Source organism: Priapulus caudatus, unplaced genomic scaffold (assembly GCF_000485595.1).
Source record: "Priapulus caudatus unplaced genomic scaffold, Priapulus_caudatus-5.0.1 Scaffold273, whole genome shotgun sequence".
Classification (NCBI taxonomy): domain Eukaryota; kingdom Metazoa; phylum Priapulida; class Priapulimorpha; order Priapulimorphida; family Priapulidae; genus Priapulus; species Priapulus caudatus.
Genome location: NW_014577334.1, coordinates 140,599 through 163,747, shown reverse-complemented (window position 1 = coordinate 163,747; position 23,149 = coordinate 140,599). Strand labels below are relative to the sequence as shown.

General features: G+C 40.0%; 1 protein-coding gene and 4 non-coding genes across 5 annotated transcripts in view; 1 reads left to right on the top strand and 4 right to left on the bottom strand.

Annotated features, from left to right (window-relative positions):
- Nucleotides 1-112: 112 nt before the first annotated feature.
- Nucleotides 113-184, bottom strand: Trnap-ugg. The gene has a single exon. It is a non-coding gene; the product is annotated as a tRNA-Pro (tRNA).
- Nucleotides 185-435: 251 nt separating this feature from the next.
- Trnap-cgg lies at nt 436-507 on the bottom strand. Its single transcript has one exon. It is a non-coding gene; the product is annotated as a tRNA-Pro (tRNA).
- Nucleotides 508-651: 144 nt separating this feature from the next.
- Trnap-ugg lies at nt 652-723 on the bottom strand. The gene has a single exon. It is a non-coding gene; the product is annotated as a tRNA-Pro (tRNA).
- Nucleotides 724-1,434: 711 nt separating this feature from the next.
- On the bottom strand, nt 1,435-1,506 carry Trnap-ugg. Its single transcript has one exon. It is a non-coding gene; the product is annotated as a tRNA-Pro (tRNA).
- A 4,417-nt stretch (nt 1,507-5,923) lies between these two features.
- Nucleotides 5,924-23,149, top strand: part of LOC106808396 (dynein heavy chain 8, axonemal-like) — a 58,572-nt gene continuing 41,346 nt past the window's right edge. Inside the window, exons 1-34 of the mRNA XM_014811106.1 lie at nt 5,924-5,995; nt 6,796-6,936; nt 7,122-7,256; nt 7,437-7,524; nt 7,842-7,990; nt 8,283-8,484; nt 8,889-9,052; nt 9,338-9,514; nt 9,681-9,902; nt 10,141-10,273; nt 10,394-10,509; nt 10,737-11,011; nt 11,319-11,412; nt 11,594-11,713; nt 12,038-12,173; nt 12,529-12,716; nt 12,984-13,181; nt 13,525-13,644; nt 13,868-14,024; nt 14,327-14,531; nt 14,767-14,987; nt 15,285-15,490; nt 15,684-15,810; nt 16,130-16,265; nt 17,703-17,907; nt 18,116-18,229; nt 18,617-18,918; nt 19,305-19,545; nt 19,829-20,028; nt 20,165-20,318; nt 20,664-20,827; nt 20,973-21,075; nt 21,458-21,562; nt 21,987-22,148. Coding sequence (XP_014666592.1) covers nt 5,924-5,995; nt 6,796-6,936; nt 7,122-7,256; nt 7,437-7,524; nt 7,842-7,990; nt 8,283-8,484; nt 8,889-9,052; nt 9,338-9,514; nt 9,681-9,902; nt 10,141-10,273; nt 10,394-10,509; nt 10,737-11,011; nt 11,319-11,412; nt 11,594-11,713; nt 12,038-12,173; nt 12,529-12,716; nt 12,984-13,181; nt 13,525-13,644; nt 13,868-14,024; nt 14,327-14,531; nt 14,767-14,987; nt 15,285-15,490; nt 15,684-15,810; nt 16,130-16,265; nt 17,703-17,907; nt 18,116-18,229; nt 18,617-18,918; nt 19,305-19,545; nt 19,829-20,028; nt 20,165-20,318; nt 20,664-20,827; nt 20,973-21,075; nt 21,458-21,562; nt 21,987-22,148 — 5,532 coding nt within the window. The remainder of the gene's footprint in view (nt 5,996-6,795; nt 6,937-7,121; nt 7,257-7,436; nt 7,525-7,841; nt 7,991-8,282; nt 8,485-8,888; nt 9,053-9,337; nt 9,515-9,680; nt 9,903-10,140; nt 10,274-10,393; nt 10,510-10,736; nt 11,012-11,318; nt 11,413-11,593; nt 11,714-12,037; nt 12,174-12,528; nt 12,717-12,983; nt 13,182-13,524; nt 13,645-13,867; nt 14,025-14,326; nt 14,532-14,766; nt 14,988-15,284; nt 15,491-15,683; nt 15,811-16,129; nt 16,266-17,702; nt 17,908-18,115; nt 18,230-18,616; nt 18,919-19,304; nt 19,546-19,828; nt 20,029-20,164; nt 20,319-20,663; nt 20,828-20,972; nt 21,076-21,457; nt 21,563-21,986; nt 22,149-23,149) is intronic.

The window sequence follows — 23,149 nt, the reverse complement described above, 5'->3', positions numbered from 1 at the left end:
AACATGTGGTCATTCATCTGTAAATGTCAGGCAGCACGCTTCGTTCTGCCAACCATGACACATAACAAATAGACGTGACCTGATCTATGACGTCACGTGAAACACTCCTATAGGGCTCGTCCGGGATTTGAACCCGGGACCTCTCGCACCCAAAGCGAGAATCATGCCCCTAGACCAACGAGCCAGTTGAGAATTCAAATGTCACCATATTTCCTCTCTCATTAGATATCCTTGTAATTGTTTTTTGATTAAAATGTATCATTTCATCAAAAGAGGGCTCGTCCGGGATTTGAACCCGGGACCTCTCGCACCTAAGCGAGAATCATGCCCCTAGACCNCGAGCCAGTTGAGAAATCATTTGTCGCCATATATTACTTCTAATTAAGTATCGTTGTGACTGTTGTCTTCATTCAAATGTATCGTTTTATCAAAAGAGGGCTTGTCCGGGAGTTGAACCCGGGACCTCTCGCACCCGAAGCGAGAATCATACCACTAGACCAACAAGCCACGTGAAATCTTACAGAGTAAATTCAACTTTTAGGGTCTGTCAGATAAAAGCATTTGACACAAAACTTAAATGACCTTTAAACTCACACTACAAACAAAAATTATGTTTCTAAACCACGAAAACAGACCTAATTTATAAAATGAGGGCTCGTCCGGGATTTGAACCCGGGACCTCTCGCACCCAAAGCGAGAATCATGCCCCTAGACCAACGAGCCAGTTACAAAATATATGACTTGCCATATTTCATTTCTCGTTTTTATTATTAAAATGTATCCTTTCATCAAAATAGGGCTCGTCCGGGATTTGAACCCGGGACTCTCGCACCCTAATGCGAGAACTCATGCCCCTACGGACAACCGCAGCCAGTGAGAATCTCAAGAAATGTCACCATATTTCTTCTCTCATTAGAACTTAATCCTTCTTAGTGTTGTCAACTCGGTTGAATCTTCGTAATCGATCACGGTTGCGACCCAGCTTAACGATGAATCGATTTACAACTCGGTTACTCGCGGGTGTTGAATGCTGCAGTGTTGCAGTGACGTCGTGTGGCATGTACGTCTGCCTGCATGCTAGCGTTGTGTGCCATGTTATGCTGCTTTGTTTCAGCCCTGTTTTCACTTCGTTTGTTTCTATGCACTGTTTACTAACTGTCGTGTATAATACATCGTATGTTTAATAAAGGATAACTTGCTATAGTAGCCGCATGACTCATCTCTGTATCTTTCAAGTTATCATTGTCTCAAGTTTAAAACAAACAAATTTTTTTTGCTTTTTGATGAAATCGATTATGGCATTTTGATAACCAATGCGGCTTGGTTCGAGCACGGTTCAACACGATGCATCGAGTATAATCGATGATCCGTGACGATCACTCATACCTTGCTAACTTTGTTTTTGCATCCTAAATGTATCATTTCATCAAAAGAGGGCTCGTCCGGGATTTGAACCCGGGACCTCTCGCACCCAAAGCGAGAATCATGCCCCTAGACCAACGAGCCAATTCACATTCCTTTGTAATCCAAATACAGATGGTACAGTTGAAATTATTAATATTCGATCACATACACAACAGCTGTTTCACCAATCAGCACATGCCTGGGGCAGACTTTCTTCAATCTAACACACTGAATGATGCACACGTGATGTGAATGTGAATGTGAAATCTGTGTTATAAATTTCCATCAAATTGGTTTTATATATATCTAGGTGTATTACATGCTATATACTAACCACTGCCTGGGACCGAAATGTTTGCATTGCTCTGAACAATTCTCGAGTACAGATGTCTTTCATATCCCTAGCTCTGTCCATATTCGTTTCTTTCTCTGTCTCTTCCTCTTCCTATAACCAGCATTACATTTTTAATACCATAAACTCATTACTATAATACCTTTCTGAACGCCTAATAAAATTAGTTCCTGCAGTTTAACCTAAAGTTATTGGTCAATAAAATATTAAACACCCTGATTAGAGACCCCTTTCTGTGCCTGCATGAATGTGTTGATGTGTGTATGTGTGCGTGTGTGCATGCGTGAGTGCATGTTTGTGTGTGTGTGTATGTTATAGTGCATGTGTGTATGTGTGAGTGCATGTGTGTATGTGTGAGTGCATGTGTGTATGTGCAATGTGTTCCCTTTCCAAGTTTTCTATTACATGTTATTAGTTCTCATGTACATCTACCGTGTAAGATTTAATTACCTCAAGATCCTTGATGGCTGTAAGAAGGTCTAATTGCACCATAGCCATATTTTCATTTGTCTCAGACATTGCTTGAATTAGGTCCCTATCATCACTCTGCAATACAAATAGACTAGAGATGCACCTTTTGGCATCAAAACTTGAAGGTAATAGGTTGTACAGCAAATCTCAGACATTTAAGAATGGTTCAACAGATCTAGTGAGAAACGTTTTATTATAAGTACTTTTCACTGATCTGTACAAGGTAGCTGTAAATTAATCTTTCGATACACTATGAGTGCTAAATTCTGTGGCACTTGGTTGGTCTTGTAATAAATATAGCTCATGCCCAGAAATAAGCTTATGCTTTTTCCTTTAAAACGCAATTGTTATATATGTAGCATTGGCATTGCCAGTACCTGGCCTATTTCTTCATCATCCATAGTAAGTACATTGAGGACCTGTAGACGTCTCTTTCTCTCATCCTCCAGCTCCACTTTCTGGTTCGCCTCGTGAAACTTGTATAGCAATGTACTCAGTACTTTCTCTTTGTTGTCTTCAGAGTTCTTTGTAGCTGTCTGTATTTTTTGTTCGCTGATATCCTGAAAACACAGCATAGGACAGGACAGGATATATGTGGTGGAATAACGTCGTTTTTGATAACCCTTGTGTGAATGATATTATAATAAATATCCATATTACCTACATCTACACATTTCAAAATTAAATTACTGTCAGCCGTCTGTTGTGTTTACGAAACTGATCATCCACGTCAATTTTGAGAGTTGCACAGTGAGACCTGCCTCATTAGTTGAAATACAGTTCTGAAATTCATGGTTAAGTGTGGAGTACAGTTTGCATGCAGCCTGCAGCTCTTCTGATTCCACTGATGATCTCCGGCTTTGCTCTTTGCTCACTTCTCTAGTAAAGAAAAAATTATGAATATTTTGCACAGGAAACACATAATGATCACAATCTAGAGAGATGTCGTTCAATACAATTTTCCATTACTGGCCGAGAAATCTCACTTTATCATTGTTACTACTTCTAAATATGTAGAAAAATAAATATACAACCATAGGGGATGTTCACAAAGGTCTTTCCATATTTTCATCAAAATCCCAAGATACAAGTGATTAAAAGGCCATTTTATTCACATTGAACTAAAGATGTGCAAAATTTCAATGTATAAATCAAGCAGATTGTTGTGTTGCATCATACACAGCATGTTTATACCCACTTTGCAATTGCCATCTTGGTAAGATGTGGAGTTGCTCTATGCAACCTGTCTGTAGATATAGTATTATAGTTCTTGCCATCGTAGTAACGACCAGGTTTCTCTGCTTTGTTACTGTGTGTACGACAATTCAACTGGAAGTTAATGGAAACGGGGTTAATAATATTTATTATTATTGATTTGATAATAATAATATAAGTTATAACATTAACTAAACTCTCACAATTGACCAAATGCACAATTGATATCAGTCAGTACTACCTGGAAATGCCCTGGATGCCTTTTAATTCCACATTTGAACTTGCGACGTGCAGTAGCTTGCTTAATGTTGTCAGAAAATGAAGTGAAATACTTTTTGTCTTCAACTTCAGGTTCAACGTCGGAGTCTATTTCGCTCACCTTATAGATGACATCCACAAAATATGTTAGTACTATAGTATTACAATGTCAAAGTGACATTAGTAAAATCAGGAGTAAAATGTACTCTTTCTCATCGCAATCTGCCAAATTCACACTGAGATGATTGAGATGATTTTCAAACAGATCACAGTATAACATTGAGCAATTTTAATCTTGATCTTCATCTCTCAAATGTGAGACCAGATAAGAGGCAAAGGTGGAGTAGTTAGAACTATAGACACGGTAAAGGAGGAAGAGGATCAGGGAAATTAGAGGGCGGTGTGGAGACAGGGGGAGTGGGGCTAAATAGATGACGTGATGTGGTCATATGAGAAGTAAGGGTTAGGTGATAAGGATGTGGAAACAGAAAAAAACATTAGGGGAAAAGTTGATGAGATATTAGGTTGCAGGGCACAGTGATCCAGCCAATCAAAGAACATACACTGAGCTGGCTATGCTCATGTTTGATAGATGTTTGCATATACCCTCCTCGTCCTCCTTTCCTTCCTCCTCCTTCTATTCCACCTTTCTCTTTCCTCTACACAACTACAATATCCGTCTTTCCAGATGCGGGCTCATGCCTCCGTTCACCTCTCTCTGTCCATCCCTCTTTTTTTCCCTGCATCCCCATCTTATCTGCAATAATGTCTTTTTGCATGCTAAGCATCTTTGCTTTGACCTTTTTTTCTCATTCGTTACGTTTTCATCTCCTCCAACCCTCATTCTACAACTACCCTATACACATCCATATCGCAATGATCAGTCTTCAAAGTCCAGGTGACCATATCGAAGCCGGAGAGAGACTTAGTAGAACAATGTAACCGAACAAAGTAGTTTCCATTTTGTTCTACTCTGTCGGGTTTACATCAGAGGTCGCGGTCAGTCGGATCTACATTATTAGAGTATCTTACTCTTAGCTCTAGAACTATTATAGTTCTTCGCTCTGCCACAGCCACACGCACTGTGGCAGATGCAGAGCGAAGGGCTATTACTGAATACTGTATAGAAGTGTACCGTACTGAACAATTGTCATATATATATGCCATCCTCAGCCATGGCATGCGTGCATGGACTCATGGAGATACGATCTAACATCACAACCTCATAATAACTATAATAACAACTAGTCTTCAAAGTCTAAGGGACTGTATCGAACACGGAGGGTGGAAATGTCAAGTCAATGTTGATCAAGTACTGAAGACTGAAGTAGACATCAAGTTATATCAATATCACATTGTGATTGTCGATCAAGATGAAGTCAATAAATGCTTTTAAATTCCAATGATCATCTACTTCTAAACAGAGAAATCTTGCCTCAGACGTGTTAATAGCATCTGACATTATAATCCGTTGGGATGTATCACTGGCCATATATATCTAGGCTGTATAAGGTGATTACGGTAAGCTGGTTAACGTCTACAAACATTCAACACTTCAAAAGCGCGCGTGTAGCTTGCCCAGCTTGCCTGCCAATGTAAATAAACATTCAATGACGCGCTGACGTTTTACCGCACGCGGAGCAATTATAAATGCGCAAACAATTTACTTTCGTGATATATAACTTAGAATTTTAACTTTAAGTATAAATTTCAATAAAACAAGTATTAGTTGGTTACGGCATGATTTTATATGAGCGACGGAATGTATTTATAGTCTGAAAAAGATCGGCACTATATTTTGTACAGCAACGATTGAGGAATGATGGTTACCATAACAACAGGAAGCGCCCGTTCTGAATAGTAGGTTCCCTGGCTTTATATTTTGATTACAAATCTAATGAAATCGGTGCTGACTCTTTGCCTTTCCGTTCCTATATGAAGGTCTAGAATATATTTTAAGCTGTTAACTAGTCAATTATCTAATTACTAAGCAGTTACCTTTTTCGTAATACAGTCTCACTATTATACAGTCGGAGTCCCCCAGGAATTGTGCAACTTAGTGGCGCTCAAGGGGTACGTCGTTGTCGTATGACGTCGTATAAAATGACAAATGATTGCTTTATTTTCCTTTTAGTTTTAGGAGTGACGACCTTGCAGTATCAGATTTCTTTGGAACGTGGGCTAGGTTATGGTTTCTTGTTAGCTGATTGCCTTTGAACAACCATGGAGGGACACTTGGCAGAGCCTGGTGAAAGTCCATCTGCACATCTGTCTGCATCCACTCTTCAAGAGCCAGTATGTTTCACTTTAAAAAGTCCTTCCAGTATAGAATTGTGGAAAATGATGCCACTGAATTTATAGAACGTAACATTTTTTTAGCTTATTTTGAGTATATTGAATGGATTATTATATTATATGGTCTAAAAACTAAGGTTGAAGTAGAGGTGATCAGTGTATCTCCGTGTTTGTATCATATCTCTATCACTTCCTCATTACTGACAGCAGTCATAAATGCAAATTTAGGTACAGTGGTCCTAGAATAATTATGTTAGAGAATATTAAAATACTCGTCTGGAAAACCTGTGACTATATAATGTGAAACACATATATATATATATATATATATATATATTCAACCCAACAAAGATAGTATGGCATTCATAAAAATACAGGGCGATAATATACGTTGTATATATGTGGATTGCGAAAATTCCAAAAGGCTAACTACCGCTCGTCCGGTCTATGTCTCCCTGACCTCTGTTTGACCTGGCTCGTTTAGCTATTTCTGACTAACCCTAACCCTAACCCTATATATATATTATATATTATATATATATATATATATATATATTAGTCAGAAATAGCTAAACGAGCCAGGTCAAACAGAGGTCAAGGGGACATAGACCTTATCTGCCTAACTACCTCTATAGAAATGCAACCTTTCCATAAAGGCTATACTTTGGGCATTTCCTTTGAGTGGCCATTATATATGTAGGTTTGTCTGTGTATGTTTCTCATTGTAGAGTGGATGAGACATAGACTTGGTGCTGCATTGTTAGTGTGGTAGATCTGAATGATTTATGTCGTTTATACAGGATGGGAGCTCTAAGACAGGTTTGATAAGGGGAGTTAGTGGTAATGTTAACTCCATTCAGACAAACCCTCTGGCTCGCAACAGGAGACGCAGCATCATGATAAATATGCAAAGCCAAGCTGAGAGCAATAAGGAGAAGCAGGTTTGCGTCTAGCCTATTGACTGTCCATGTTTAATCTTGACAAGTAAAAATACATCTGTGGATGATGTCATGCATTCAGCTGCCTAGTTAGACCTGGCTCACGTATTTGTAGCATATTTTCTGTATACAGCTGTGAATGTGGTTCATATTAATGGAACAAAGTCTGTGTATTAATCATTTTTTAGGCAAGAGCAAAAGAAGCTCGGGAAGCTCGCAAACCAAGGTTAGGACCATGCCATAAATACCTGATGGACATGGTCGCTGAGAAACTTGGCCTGGATGCCACGGCTGTCGAGGAGTTTGTCCTAGACAGTGGCGAGGTATGGTGATCTTGAAATTATATAGTTGGGTCAAAAACTCCTACAATTACATATCAAATATATGACCAGTTCACATTTGGTAATACAGTTTTATTGTGTACACAGATATCTATGGTTAAATTGGCAAGGACATTATTTAATAATTAATGTAGTTACTTTATTGTTATTTTCGTCTTGCAGCACCTTTGCATCCTTGATGCATTTCTTGTGAAGGATGGTTCTCGAACTGTAATGTTCTTCTATCAGGAGTCTGAGCCTTTAGGCTGGGGTAAGTGGGCATTGATCATTAAATTGTTTTGCAGTATACATGTAGAATGGAAAAAACTAACATTCTGGACTCGATCAGTTGTTTTGCAGTATGAATGTAGATTGGAAAAAATAACGTTCCAGTTGTCTAAATATATTTTTATTGTTTCAAGTTAAGTTTTAGAGGTTTTTATAATCACTTGCTATAAATTGACCTTTGTTCAGTTAATTCTTGGCCCAATTTTCTCTATGGGGAAAACACTAAATACCCATCAGTGTATCATCAAAATAGGATAGTATGAATGTTTAACAATAACAAATATCTGGCTAACATTTAAGAATGTGGCAGAATCTACCCAGGAGCACAGAAAGGCAAGATGCTACGGCTATGCGTCACAAATGGCACAGATATGGGTCTCGCTGGGCAGTGTGTGTTCTTTCTGCGTGTCAAATCAGAGATAGCACTGACTCCTAGAAATATACATGAGGTGAGGTGCTTCTGCATTTCGCTTGTACTCTGTAAGCATGCATACTTTTCTATATCTTCAGCAGTAATCCTATGCCGTACAATGAATATTTATATAGAATAGAAGAAATTATAGAATAGATTATAAGAATATTGATTATTTATAATACAGTCTTTTTTTACTGATTTTTATTTTAGCCAACAATAATTAATAAACTTTATCAAGTAAAAACGTTGTATTATCATAATATTTAACGAAATAATATTCGATAGGATGTTGGAGTGATGTGGTCACTTGTGTGCTTTGTTTGTAGGAAGCCATATGTGGCTCGCTCAATGTTGACCCTACTGATCCTGCTGGTGTATTAGCTGCTGTTCATGAGCTGCTTGCTCATGTCTACCAGCCAGCGATTCACTCAGTAAGTGACTGGGGCGCGCTCAATGAGACGCCACAGGGTCGTAAGACGTGCAGAAGTTTTCTGGACTCATACGATAACTTTCTGCTGTTTCTTGAAGGTATGTATTTGGTGGAGTCGTTATATCCAGCCATCTTCATGTGTGTGCTTTCATATGCCCAAGTACAGAGCTACTATTTTTGAGATTAAAAATATACTGACTCAGGTTAGCATGCACCAACAAACTGCACTCAAGCACAACATTTTTATTTGTAGTAGTCGCCCAATCTGTGCGTGTAATTTTGTGTGTATGTATAATGGATACTTGAAAAACTTTCTATTCTAAAACACTAGTTAGTATTATTCTAACAGTTTCTTTTTTTGTTAATTTGTCCTGACAAGCCAATGTCGTATTCCCTCGTTCACTTCTTCAGTGCCACTCAAAACAGTCGAAATCTCTGCCATTAACTGATTCCGATACCATCGTACCCCCAATACCTTCCAATCCTTCCTCACCCTGTACAGGCGCACAGGCTAGTGTAACTGGAGCGTTAAAGCTAAAGGATTGTGAAGCATTTGACTTAAAAGAGCTGAAGTCAATGGCAGATTGCCTGCAGGCAGCTAACCAACCTGAAACTCTCACCATTCTGGAGGAACTGGTATCGGCATGGTGTAAACAAATCGAGCAGGTAATCATGGCTTTGTGTCTACTTTGAAAGGTCATTCATGGTTGTAAGTGATGCTGTATCAGTCATGTGGTATTGCATGTCTTGTAGTCTTTGACGCCCTACGTGTATGGTCGTACAGATATCAAATGGTAACATCATGTAATACCTTTATGAACTGATACGTGTATACTGGATCAGGTGCATGCACAGATACAATTCGACTTGAAAGAAACAGGCTAATGCATACGCCCTTACTCAGACATACCCGAGTGTAACATGCCGTAATCTTATTTAAATCTGGTGCAGGTCTTAGCAGAAAGTGAGCAGATGAGAAAAGAGGCAGATGACACGGGCCCACTTGCAGAATTGGAACACTGGCGGCAGTTAATGGCTAGGTTTAACTCGATCGTCGAGCAGATCAAGAGCCATAACTGCAGGATGGCCATCTGTGTACTGAATGCTGCAAAATCCAGAGTTCTGAAGGTTCGGGTGACAATCCGTCTGTACCGTGAAAGAAAATGATTAATTGTCGATCGTATCTGCGTTACCTTACATAACTTTTTATTTAGTGGAAATATTAGCCGTTAACAGCAGCGAAGATCAAAATTATTTTCATTGAGCAGCATGCTGTCTGTGTACATCATTACAGGTGTGGAAGGAGCTTGACAACCGGATAACAGATGCTGCTAACGAAGCCAAGGACAATGTGAAGTACCTGTACACGTTAGAGAAGCCCTGCGAACCGTTGTACCACTCTGACCCCGTCAGCATGGCCGACTGCATTCCCAGTCTGATAGATGTCATACGCATGATCAACAGCATCTCGCGTTACTACAACACGTCCGAGAGAATGACGTCATTATTCATAAAAGTAATGATGTGTGGTGATTTATTATACAATATCGATAAGTATCGATATGTATCAATATATCGATATGTGGAATTCGTGTCAGATTAGGTGTGTCAATTTAAAAATACAATGAATTCGGTTTTGATTGTCGTATTCAACATGCATTTAGGCAGTTGTTGTTCCTGAATTTTGCAAAGCCGTCGTAAACAATTCATCTTTCCATCTATTTATATGTTTTCAATACATTGTTTTATTATAGGTGACCAATCAGATGGTTACTGCCTGTCGTAACTACATCACAGATAATGGCATAAACAGAATCTGGGATCAGCAGAGGGCGCCACTCATAACCAAGCTCAGAAACTGCATTAAACTTTGCCGGGATTACCAAGGTATGTGTGTTGCACAAAGATATATGTACGTGTAAATAGCGTAGGCACGTGTTACTGAGAAATGCAGATGTTTGTTAAAGGCTTTTAGGGATTCACAGTGCTAAATACCTTACATTTCAGGTTGTTTCCAAAGGATCAAGAAAAAGATTGAGACCATCCCTGGTGAGAGGCCATTCGACTTCTCGGAAATGTACATATTTGGAAAGTTTGATGCTTTCTGCAAGAGACTGGATAAGGTAGACATAGATATAGTAGACATAGATATAGTAGAAGAACAATTGCTTTTCCTCCAATTATGCAACGTTGAGTTGTTATGGTTTGTTAGCTGTAAGAATTTGCCACTAAATTGTAGTGTGATCTCCCATCGCACCAATTGTCACTTGTGTGTATGTGTGTGTGTATGTGCGTGCATGTGTGCGTGCGTGCGTGTGGGTAATAACGAAACGAATATTATTTCTTTTAGATCATTGAGCTGCTGAACACTATTGAGACCTATTCAGTTCTGATGACCTCCCGAATCGAAGGCATTGAGCCAATGGCAAATAAGTTCCAGCATGTGTACAGCTCCATGAGAAAGAAGCCCTACGACATCCTTGACCACCGCAAGTTGGATTTCGACAATGATTTTGTTGACTTCAAGAAGTACATATTCGAAATCCAGTTGCAGCTTCAAAACTTCCTCGACACTTGCTTCCAGAGGAACCTTTCATCTGTTCAAGCTCTCAAACTTCTACAACGGTATAGTTTATAGTTATAGTTCTACAAAATATTCCTACTCGATGCTATAGGAATTACCACAATTCCTAGTTTCCAGACAAAGTTATCTTCACTTACATAACCAAATTGTAATGATAATTAAAATAATAATTTAGTTATTCTAGTAAAAATATATATATTTATCAGCTATTAGCAGAGGAAAATTCTCATCTAATCTTATCTTCATCTCTATCTGCAATTAAATCTGAATTGTATTTACTATTATTAATTCTTTGCTGATTTATTTTGTTTTTCATTGCTAAATTTATTAACTGTTTGCAATTTCTAGGTTCAAAAAGCTCAACATTCCTTCACTGAACCTGGATGAGAAATGCTTTCTGATATTGATGAATTTCGGTGAAGAATTGGAAAACATTAAGAAGGTGGAGCATCACACGTGTGATTCATGTCGAGTAACGGTTTCTAATATAAAAGAATTAAAGTACAATGTAATTAGTAAGAAACACAACTCTTTATGACAGTTTTATCGATCGTTGTCATTCGAACGATGCCGAAGTGCATTCGATGAAATTTCTAACAATTAAACATGACATTTTCTTTTAGTTGTACCAGAAGAGTAGAGAAGATCCACAGATACCTAGGGATATGCCACCTGTTGCTGGCAAAATCTCCTGGGCACGTCAGCTGTTCCGGAAGATTAAGGAGCCAATGGATATCTTCGTGGTAGGATTTGTTATCAAATATGACTGACTGAAGTGTTATTGTGTAAGAAACTAAATCCTCAATCATTCGTGATTCATGCACATCCTTGGTATTTGTTATTCAAAACCACGATGATGCCGGAAAGCTAACCGTAATGTGCCTTCGTATAATCTACATTTTACAAGCGCGATGTAAACGACTTTGTCGTTATCTGATTATGTTTTTGTATATATATATTATTATATATTATGTATTCGGCTATCACCAGACAACACTGGCGAGGTTATACGGTATTAGAATTCAGATACGCACTTGTTGGTCTCTCACTCTGCTCTCCTGCTGCAGTTGAATGAAGAGATGCTGCGTCTGCCAGACGGGCAGAAGATTGTGAAGCATTATAATCGTGTAGCAAGTGTCTTGATGGAGTACGAGATGCTCTATCACAGAGCCTGGGTGAAACAGATCGATGTCGTAAAAGGAGGTACGTGAATGCTCATCCGAATTAATGCATCATATAGTGCCAAGTGTACATCTAACATGGTAGATCTTAAGCCGTAGGTCGCAGTGCAAACCTGTGTCTGTAATTCATTTTAAATGTCACTGAAAGTATTCTATGACTGTCTGAATTTCGGTTTATAGTACAACAGTAACTGCCATATATTCAGCCCAGCACTATTTCAATTACAAATATTCGAATAACTACTATGTACACGATTAAGAAACATCTTAATTTAGTTGAGTGTCAAATTCCACTTTTGCTGGATTATTCAATATGAGAGAGCAATGCAAATTTTGTTATTACTTGCTTGACATATGTTTAATTTTGTGTGTGGCAGCCCTTCAAGCACCACTGCTCGTCAGGCATCCAGAAAGTGGTGTACTCATCGTCAACTTTGACCCCATGCTGCATCAAGTCGTACGCGAGGCTGAGTGCATACGCAAGCTTGGCCTGCCTGTACCCGAATTGGCCAAGATGCTAAGCCACACACAAGCACAGCTAAAGTCAAATCACAACAAAATGAAGGTGAGATTTTTTACCTCTGTAACATCAATATCCAGACGTGTTTTCTTAGTTACTGTCATTGCTTTTAATGGGCACGATAAGAAAATTCATTCCAAAAAAATCCTTAGAAAAGTAATGACAGAAATTGGAATTTTGAACCCATTATGTAAGCTATTGTAAACGCACTCGTATATATGATGAATTGCCTCGCCTTTGAAAATGAATTTTGCCATTGAAATGAAGAATTGCCTCTCTACTAACATCTTTGCAACCTTCCATACATCTTAGGGCCTTCTAGAAGAAAACAACAGAGTGAGAGCTAACATCCCCTCGATCTTCCTACCGCTGATTGCAACGACGATCAAGAAAGTCGATGACGCTCTTAGACCGGGCCTAACTCTGCTCTCATGGACGTCGCTGAATCTCCCTGACTATTTCTCGTCTGTGTCTAAGGCTTTGGACGAGTTGAAGCTACTAATCAAACAGGTGAGATGTGTAGGCAACTGTACAGAGCGGCACCTCGTCTTCATTTGAAGCAGCCGGCTGAAAGGTGCGATAGGATATGTTTACTAGGCACTTCTAATTTTAACATATATTTTAAATTTAATTAGGGTCAGGGTTAGGGTTAGGGTTAGGGCACTTTTTAGTGTTTTTGCATCATTCTTTAATATATCGTAAAATATATGTTAAAATTAGAAGTGCCTAGTAAGCATATCCTATCGCACCTTTCAGCCGGCTGCCATTTGAACGCCAGCAGCTAGAAGCTTCATTGGCAAGGTAAAGATGTATGCGCGTATACTATATTGTGACGAGGGTTGTTTGCATTCAGGTGGATGATATCCGAAGCTACCGCATAGATGGTGTCTTAGAAGAGATGGGTGATATGATGCTGTGTCACCTTCCAGAGGACACTGCCTGGACAGTGAACCAATTCATCACAAACTCAAAGGTATAAAAATGCGTATACACGGTGGAATGTTATGTACGCTCGTGTGCATTATTGGCATATATTTTATTACTTATCTTGATGCCGACTGTCGTTGATCGATGTAGTATAGAACGGCATTATTAGGTAAGGTTAGAACTTTTATAATAGCGGTTAAATCTTGAGAATAATTGGCAGATTTACACACAGATTCTACATTTACATCTGTTATTATCCCACTTTATAGAAACACTGTGATGAGGCAGCAAAAGACCTAAATGCTATGAGCACAAAGGTGGAGGAGGGTGTTTACGATGTCATAAACCTCTTCCTCACTAAAGCAGAAGCCACGTTCAATGCTTCACAAATTGATGAGCCACCGAAGAAAAGTCCAAGTATGCCAGGTAACGAGATTGTTTAAGGTCACGGATGTTATATATACGTAGTAGTCAGTTTTATTTTAATCAGGATAGAAGTTTATTAAAATTATTCTTTTCTGTCGCTACATTCAATACTTTTAATGTATGACTGTGTCTTATACACAAGGTTGTAAGATCAGATCTCTTTTATTTAAATACTGTCACTATAACGTGCCAGAGTGACATAGCCTGTGCATGTAAAAGTTATATGTTTGCACTTGCATTTTTCTCAGTGATGCCACTAATGTTTGATGGTGAAACGTGACATATTTGGTATTGGTGTTCAGAGCCCGGCGACAGCATCATAGAGGAAGAGAGTGACATAACAGAGTCTGAGCTTTCTATCCTCACGGAAGCTAACGAACAAGAGCATCAGCTGAAGCTTGAGTGCAAGGAGCTGTTCAATCACTTCAACCACAAGAATCTAGAGGCGATTGTGCGGGCCACCCGTCTATCCCTCGACGCCATCAAACGCAGGGTCTTTTTTTCGAGGTAAGAATTAAATGGCTATTACTAGTAATATTGTGTGTTACTTGTGTGGAATGTATATGCCCAACGTTTAGCATAATTACATTGTGAGTGTTTATAGTAAGTTTAATTTTCATGAGCACCAATTAACTTCTGTTCCAATTAACGTGCAGGATGTATGAAATTACGATGGTTATTAGTAAATTTTATTTCCCTTTAGCAGTCGTGCATACCTACCTACGTGTGAATTTCATTACAGTCAGATGGGAAGCAGACGAGCAGGTGATGAGACAGGAAACAGAGGCAAGGAAGCTCACCGTAGTCCATTCTTCCGCACCGACATCGTCCTGCTCTTGCCCAACGTCGTGATGCAGCCAAACCTAGATGACATACAGCATGTGATCAACAAGGTGTCACAGTTTGTGCTGGAGGTTGGCCGTGGTGTATCGCAGTGGGGCCAGAGGACTGCAGACATTTCTAGTGAGTCTCTGCGTTATTTTTTCACTTGTGAACAAAGTGCTAAATAGGGGTTATGTAAGGAATACTTGGGTTGGTGAGATAAATGTTTGGTGTTCTGTAGAGTTGATAACTGAGCATCGATAATCGTCAAATGTGATTATGTTGATAATTAGCAAAATTTTCCATCTCATTACCGAGGAAGTATGTGTGACATTATTCTTCACATACTTTAATATAATGCAAGAACTTTTTTGTCTATTGATGGTATAAGAAACTGCAACTACAAAATTGCTACATACGTGTGTGGTTTACTTTTAGTAACCTCTGCTGTGAATGTACAAGCCCCGGCAGCTTCTATAGTTAAGAACTACTACAAGTCTATTGCCGAGCACAAGGATATCAGTAAAATAGTGATGATGCTCAGTTCAGCAGTGAATGCAGTAAGGCAGGACATACACAGCGAGCTGCAGGAGTATAGCCAATACCAGTTCTTGTGGACCGAAGACAGAGACAAGTCTGTCGAGGTGAGTGAAAAAGCGTGACGCGTATTAATCGAATCAATTTGATGAACATTAATTTGATTGTTACTATAGCTTGACTTTTTATCGATCGTTGTGAAATTAAGGCAGAACATTACCGATCAGCTCTGCTGGTATATGTATAAACGGAAATTTGCCACTCTGATGCACCCATACGTGCTTGTATGTTGAAACACAGGAGTTCTTAGCAACTGACCCAATTCTATCAGAGTTTAAAGCAGAGATATTGCGCTATGAAAGGCTTGAACAAGAGCTCGATGATATCCCTGCCTCGAAAAGACTAGGAGCTATTGAACTTTTTGCTGGTGAGTTACTCTGACCTTTGCCAAATTAATCACTGTTTTTGCTAGGTTTTTCATAGTGGCCACGTGTTCGTAGCAAAACGTTATTGCTTCCTGATAACCCCATCAGTGCTCTTTACTATAATGTCTTTGCAATGCACTAGTATTTCATATCCTCTGATGAATGTTAATTGTGTTTGGGGCTTTTGACTTAGATGTTGAGTTGTCCTTACCAAAATCTAAAATTGGATGAATTTACCAGATATTCTGAAAACAGCAAACATTTGTAATGTACCTTATAGTTATAGTCTTACGTACACTATATTATAATTGTTTCTTGTAGCGCCATTGAAAATGGCTCTGTCGGTTGAAGCCAAGGCATGGAAACTGTTATTTGGAAAGCACCTTAATGCAAAGTTCAGACAGAAGATGGATGACATATTTGAGTTTGTCGATGAACAGAGCAAGAGACTTGTGCGGTAAGTGGGCATCAATCGTCCCAGTAATCTGATGTTGTAGATTTTTGCAGATATTTGCAGGAATGATTGCAGAAGATTGTATTTTTAGCTCATCTGACATATAGCATAGTCAGATGCAGCTTGTAGAATCGCACGATCGTCCGTCCGTCCGTGCATGCGTCCGTCCGTCCGTCCGTCCGTCCGTCAACAGTTGGGCACAAATCTTAACTGCTCGACGTACGGTCACTATATTCGGCACATCGGGGGGATCGTCAAAACGAGTTGGGATGTCGAAGCTGGGGGTCAAAGGTCAAAGGTCAAGAGGTGTAAAAGAAGGGGGAACATTCACCTTAACTTAAGGTATAGGGAGGAAATGCAGAATTGCGGCACAAATCTAAACGGCTCGACCTAGGCTCGTGATAGTCGGTGTATAGCATCATGGTAGGAAAAGCCATCACTGTGCTGAAATTGGAGGTCACAGGTTAAAGGTCAATGGGCACAGGGCAGATTTTAGACATTTTCTGAGGACATGGTCTGACGGAGCGATTGAAAAACTTTTTCAGCGGTGACCTAGCATTTTTATGGCTTTATTGAAAGGACCTTGAAATGTCCCTTCTGCTGACATGCGAAGAGTAAGTGTCGGATAACCTTTTGACCCTCAAGAGGAAGGTTAAACATGCATTTGTTTACTGTCTGTTAGAAAGAATTTGACTGCTGGGTTTGCTAGTAGAATCTATACATGCCTGGATGTACGAGGCTACAATGTCACAATGAAATTTCAAAAGCTAAATTTGGTTGAAGAAGGTTTATGCTCCTTAAATCCTATAATTTCTATGGCATTCTGTACTGTCAGTATTTTACATGTAACGTATGCCACTGCCAGTGGCCACTGCCAGTGCATGTGGTAGTGGCTGTGTAGTTTTTGCCTGCGTTAATTAGTTACAGGTTGCAGCTCTCTATTGCAGCCTGTAGGCTTGCGTAGGTAAATGGATGAGTGCTTACCTATTCTGTCTTGCAAATAGTTGTTGCTACTATGTACGATGGGAGCTTCCATCTTTAATCTGAAGACACTTAAACGTACGCGCCATCTCGTGGCAACTTTCATAACGATCCCAACGAACATTCCTTGGAGAAGGTTCCTGATACCATCCCTGTGCATTCCACTGTTTCGGCGTGTATGTGAACACATTTGGGACTAACAGGGTTTACTAGAATCCCACCACTCCACCACGTACAGAGTCACCGCAGTAGACGTTAGATGAGCGCTGTCGCTCCGCGGCACTTGTTGTTGTATAAAATGTTATAACCTTCAAACCAGAAATGACCGGAAAAAGTTACGACATTTCTAACTCATGATAGGTGTAATTACTTGTGATTTTGCTGACGATGGCCCCCAGGAACATTAATGTGATACTATATGGCAGGCAGATGCACGTATGATTCACTTCCCTGTTTCAGGCCAATTCAAGATCTTGAGGATGTACGCAATGCAATGGCAGCACTGGAAGCCATCAGACATGAGCAAATTCACATCGACATGTCATTAGGGCCGATAGAAGAGGCGTACGCAATGCTGCAGAAATTCAACGTCTCCGTCTCAATGGACGAGATGAACCGTGTGGATACACTCAGATACTCTTTCCAAAAACTCCTCTCACAGTCGGTAAGTTTTTCAGCAATATCCAGGAGGCGGTGGGTGGGTGGGGGGGGCGTAATCTTTCCCCGGTAGATAGGTCAATTAACAAGGATAAACGCATCAATTAATGTCATGTTTCATTTCTGTATAGTGATCTGTGCATTGGCGTAAGCTTTTCGATGTGCCTCGCTTCTGAACAAGCCTCGATCTCATTATTTCTTTTAATGTCATCTAGAGTGAAGTGCAAGACACCCTGCTCCGTATCCAGCCCGAGTTCAAAGCAGAACTTCTCACCTCTGTGGAAACCTTTATACATGACGTAGATGACTACACAACGTCATATGACGAGGTATTTGGAGCATTGTTGTCTATCGATCCTCGCACGATTAGCATTTAAATTGGCTTACAATTATTGATTCAATGTTGTACATATTTCTGCATAATATTTGTTAGATGTTGAAGTATTATATTTGCTTATATGTGAGAATAATTATCACTTTACCATATACGATTTCACTGCCTCATATGTGTATCTATTTTTATATGTCTATTTGTATATGTATAGTGCGAGTCATTACTAGCTAGTTATATAAGTTAATAGTTAGTTCTTTTGAAAGACTTGCTTCAGGTTAACATGAAGTCCTTAAGGGAGTAAAGCACATGTGGCTCTCTGCTAAGTGACATCACAGTGTGTTACAGTAACATTCAATCAGTGTGTGCTGTTTACCTTGGGCAGGTTGGGCCGATGTGTGAAGGCATCAGTCCACAGGAAGCCAGCGACAGGCTGAGTGTGTTCCAGAGTAAGTTTGATGAACTGTGGCGCCAGTACGACACGTACAGAGGAGGAGAGCAGTTGTTCGGTCTGCCACAGACAGACTACCCAGCACTCGTGCGCACTAAGAAAGAACTGGGCTTACTGCAGAAGCTCTATGGTCTCTATAACTCTGTAATGGACAGCATCAATGGCTACTTCGAAATTATCTGGACAGAGGTGGATATTGAGAAGATCAACAGTGACCTCCTTGACTTCCAGAACAGGTTAGCATTGATATCAGTACTTGCATGGTATATAAGGGTAATTTGGCAAAAGATACTCCATACAACTTAGTATAGTTTAGATGTATACTTATATATACCCCCACTCGCAACGTCGCCGCATCACCTGACGAAGTGTTGCAGTAGCACACGAAACGTCATGTTCTCCAATTTTCTTGTTGACCACCCATTGCGAGACAAACGGGAATATAGCAAGCAAGTTTCATTTCTGCAATGGATAACGTTTTTAATGAGGGAGAAGGAGAGAGAGAGAGAGATAGAAATATATATAGAGAGAGAGAGAGAGAGAGAGAGAGAGAGAGAGAGAGAGAGATAAATAGATATACTTGAAGTAGTTATCTAGGTTTTTATGCTCAAATCACGTTTAGGTGTCGAAAGCTTCCGAAAGGAATGAAAGATTGGCAAGCCTTCATTGACCTCAAAAACAAGATCGATGACTTTAGCGAGAGCTGTCCCCTGCTAGAGATGATGTCCAACAAAGCGATGAAAGATCGTCATTGGGATCGCATCGCAGCGACAACTGGGCACACGTTTGATCTCGATTCGGAGAATTTCTCCTTGAGAAATATCATGGCAGCACCCTTGCTAAAGCACAAGGAGGATATTGAGGTTGGGGAGTATATTTTTTCATCAGGCCTGTGAAATTGTGTGCTGTTGTGCAAAGTTTGCAAAGTGTACATTCCTTATATAGATATTAGGTCATATTTACTCTTATCAAGTGCAGTACTACTAGCTTAATTGCTCTTATGTAAAATCCATTAGATTTAGGTTAATAATTGTCAGCAGTAATCTCAATCATGGATTAGAAGAAAATAATATGTACATTAGAGGTGATGTGTGAACGGTCAGGGCCGCATCTGTGACTAACGGTCACATACTTGTTCTGCGGTAGGACATCTGTATTTCGGCAGTCAAAGAGAAGGACATTGAGGCAAAGCTGAAGCAGGTCATTGCTGAGTGGAATGCAAACAGCCTGGCATTTGCACAGTTCAAGACGCGCGGTGAATTGCTGCTGAAAGGTGCCGAAACTACAGAGATAGTGGCGTTTATGGAAGACAGTCTGATGATGCTGGGCTCCTTGCTCAGTAACAGGTACTAGCAACAGTAACAGTAACAATGTTATCACAATTTGTTTGTTGCACTTCTGACTGTGGCCAAGAATGAGCAATGTAAATTACCTATACGCGTAGAGTGTATGTGTTAATCTTTGTAATTTTACTTTGTATAGATATAATGCTCCTTTCAAAAAAGACATCCAAACGTGGGTGCAGAAGTTATCCAATACGTCAGACATCATTGAGAACTGGATGGTTGTTCAGAACCTGTGGGTGTACTTGGAAGCTGTCTTTGTTGGTGGTGACATTGCCAAGCAACTTCCGAAGGTTACTGCATCTAAAATCATTATTCACTGCTATTGTTTACAAAAAAATAAGAGAATCCAGAATAATTTGTGTGCAGATCAATAATTATCTTAAAAGTTGGTGGTGTTAAAGTTATCATTAAATAGATAATTGGATTTGATTATTTGCCTGCTATATATGCTATTCAATTTGTTATTAAATATAGTCTGATGAAATGATTCTACGAAAATATTAATGTAGTATGTAGTATATTGTAATAGTAAATTAACAATTAGAAACTTTCAGAAAAGTTTTAGTAAAGTAGAGTAAGTATTAGAGTAACACTCGCTGTTCTCATAACACGTCTTTTGATTACTTTTTTATTAGGAAGCGAAACGGTTCCAGAGCATCGATAAGTCATGGGTGAAGATAATGACGAAAGCTCACGAGACTCCGAACGTTGTGCAGTGTTGTGTCGGAGACGAAACGTTAGGGCAACTACTGCCTCACTTGCTTGAACAGCTAGAGTTCTGTCAGAAGTCACTGACCGGGTAAGTCGTTCTTATAACACAAGCTGTTTCCCCTTGCATCGCAGCAAGCTGTTGACTTGATTGTGGAAAAAAAACGCAGATAGTCTTAATTAATTTTTAAGAATTTAATTTCAGGGTTTGATGGCTTATATTGCTTTTCTTTTAGATATTTGGAGGGAAAGAGACTGATTTTCCCCAGATTCTTCTTCATTTCTGATCCAGCACTTCTTGAGATTCTTGGTCAAGCCAGTGATTCTCATACTATTCAGGTATAGACTGATTTCTATGTCATCAATAACCGTAAAAGTTTATAACCGCCATAGTTTCTCACATCATTAGGAAGCAGCTAAGTTAATGTAAGCAAGGTCGGTTTAAGTAAAGTATTCTCGTTATTGTAGGTACTGACTTTTTCTTCTATTAAAAATTTGTTGTAGCTTGAAGTTATATATTTGCTCATGTCCATAAACCTATCCCTGTATACGTAATATAGTGGGATAACCTAATTCTAGTCTATATATAATAATCAAAACATTTGTGATTAATAAATTTTAAGAAATAATGATACTTGTATCTTGCAACGTGCTATCACGCCAGAAATTCACAGGCATATTTCTTCACTCACAGAACTCTTGAATTCTTGGTGTTTTTTAGGCACATTTGCTCGGCGTATTTGAGAATGTCGCTTTAGTGGAATTCCATGAGAAAGAGTACGACCGAATTCTCTCGGTTGTCTCTAAGGAGGGAGAGACGATTATGGTTTGTGTTCGTATATGTGTAATCAAAATTATGAGATCATCTTTTAGTTCTGACTCTGCAACTTTCTCTGCAATCCCCCTGTAATCCTTCACACTTCAGTATTTGTACGTCGTTGAATAGCCATACGATTAATTCTGCATGCACACTGGCCACATTAGGCCTTATTAGCCAATGTGTGCAGGGTTTTATTGAATCTGCTGTTGTCGTACCCTGGCTATAGCCAAGCTGTTCACCTACAACGCACAATGTGACGTGCTAGCACACGTTCAGCCCTGTAAAACATGAGAACCACCTATTGCGTAAGAAGATGCCAGATCCGCACCTTTAAGATTTCAAGAAGTCAAGAATATCACACTGGCATCACCCGAGTATTTAATAGTAATTATTATAGTCTGTATACCTAAAGTGTGTGCCACTGCTTCAGCTTGATAAGCCAGTACTGGCGAAGGGAAATGTGGAGCTGTGGCTAGGAGAGCTACTCACATGGCAGCAGAAGTCTCTGCACAGTGTCATCCGGGATGCTTACAACGCCATCAATGACTCCAGCTTCAACCTGTTGGGCTTCGTCAACAACTTTCAGGCTCAGGTGGGTACAGAGGAGGTTACTCGTACTTAGAGTAACGATGTTTTGTGCAGCTGGTATGTAGCTTGTGGTCTTTCAATGATATGGGTGTTCCTTGTTTACATAACCGTTGTTACATAACCTTGTTTACAGAACCATCCGAGACAGCTACATTCAGAATTACCTGACAGGAAAACCAATCGTACAGAAAACTAGTCGTTTCTTGCTAACATAATGATTAATCCCAACTATCTTTGCTGAACCATTGGTTGCTAATTCAATTTCTCCAATAAATTGAATATGCCAAATTCCGTGGATCCCCCAGTGGTGATAGCCCATGCAGGCCACCTGTTCCAATGTATCTAATTTAGTAAAGTCATAGTCCTGCTGGATCAATATGGCAAGTTCATTGTGTCCACAATTTGGTGCATCCACGTGCTATACTAGCGCGTGACTACTGTTCCGAATCAAGCGTTGCCCTACCCGGGGATCTCTTCACAGGTCGGGCTGCTATACTAGCGCATGCCTACTGTTCTTAATCAAGCGTTGCCCTACCCGGGGATCTCTTCGCAGGTCGGGCTGCTATACTAGCGCATGCCTACTGTTCTTAATCAAGCGTTGCCACCTACCCGCGGGAATCTCTTTCACATTCAGGCCTGCCTATAGCTCTAGTTTTTCTGTCATGGCCTACTGGTCTGATAAAATGACAGCCGCCTGTTTGCCCTAAACCGGCGAAATGCTCTTCGGCAAAAGGTCGGCAATGGCTATACTAGCGGCAGGGTGGCCACTGCCTACTGTTCTAAATCCAAGGCCGTTGCCCGAGCTAGCTCGGGATCTGCGTTACCAGCGAGGTCGGGCTGGCTATACTAAGGCCGATGCCTGACTGTTCTTACAATCGGCAACGCAGCGGTTGCCTAAACGGCGGCGGGATCGTCTTCACAGGTCGCCGATGCTAAAAAGCTACCCGCATGGCCTGACTGTTCTTGAATAGCAACTGCTTGCCACTATTCCGGGATTCTCTTCAC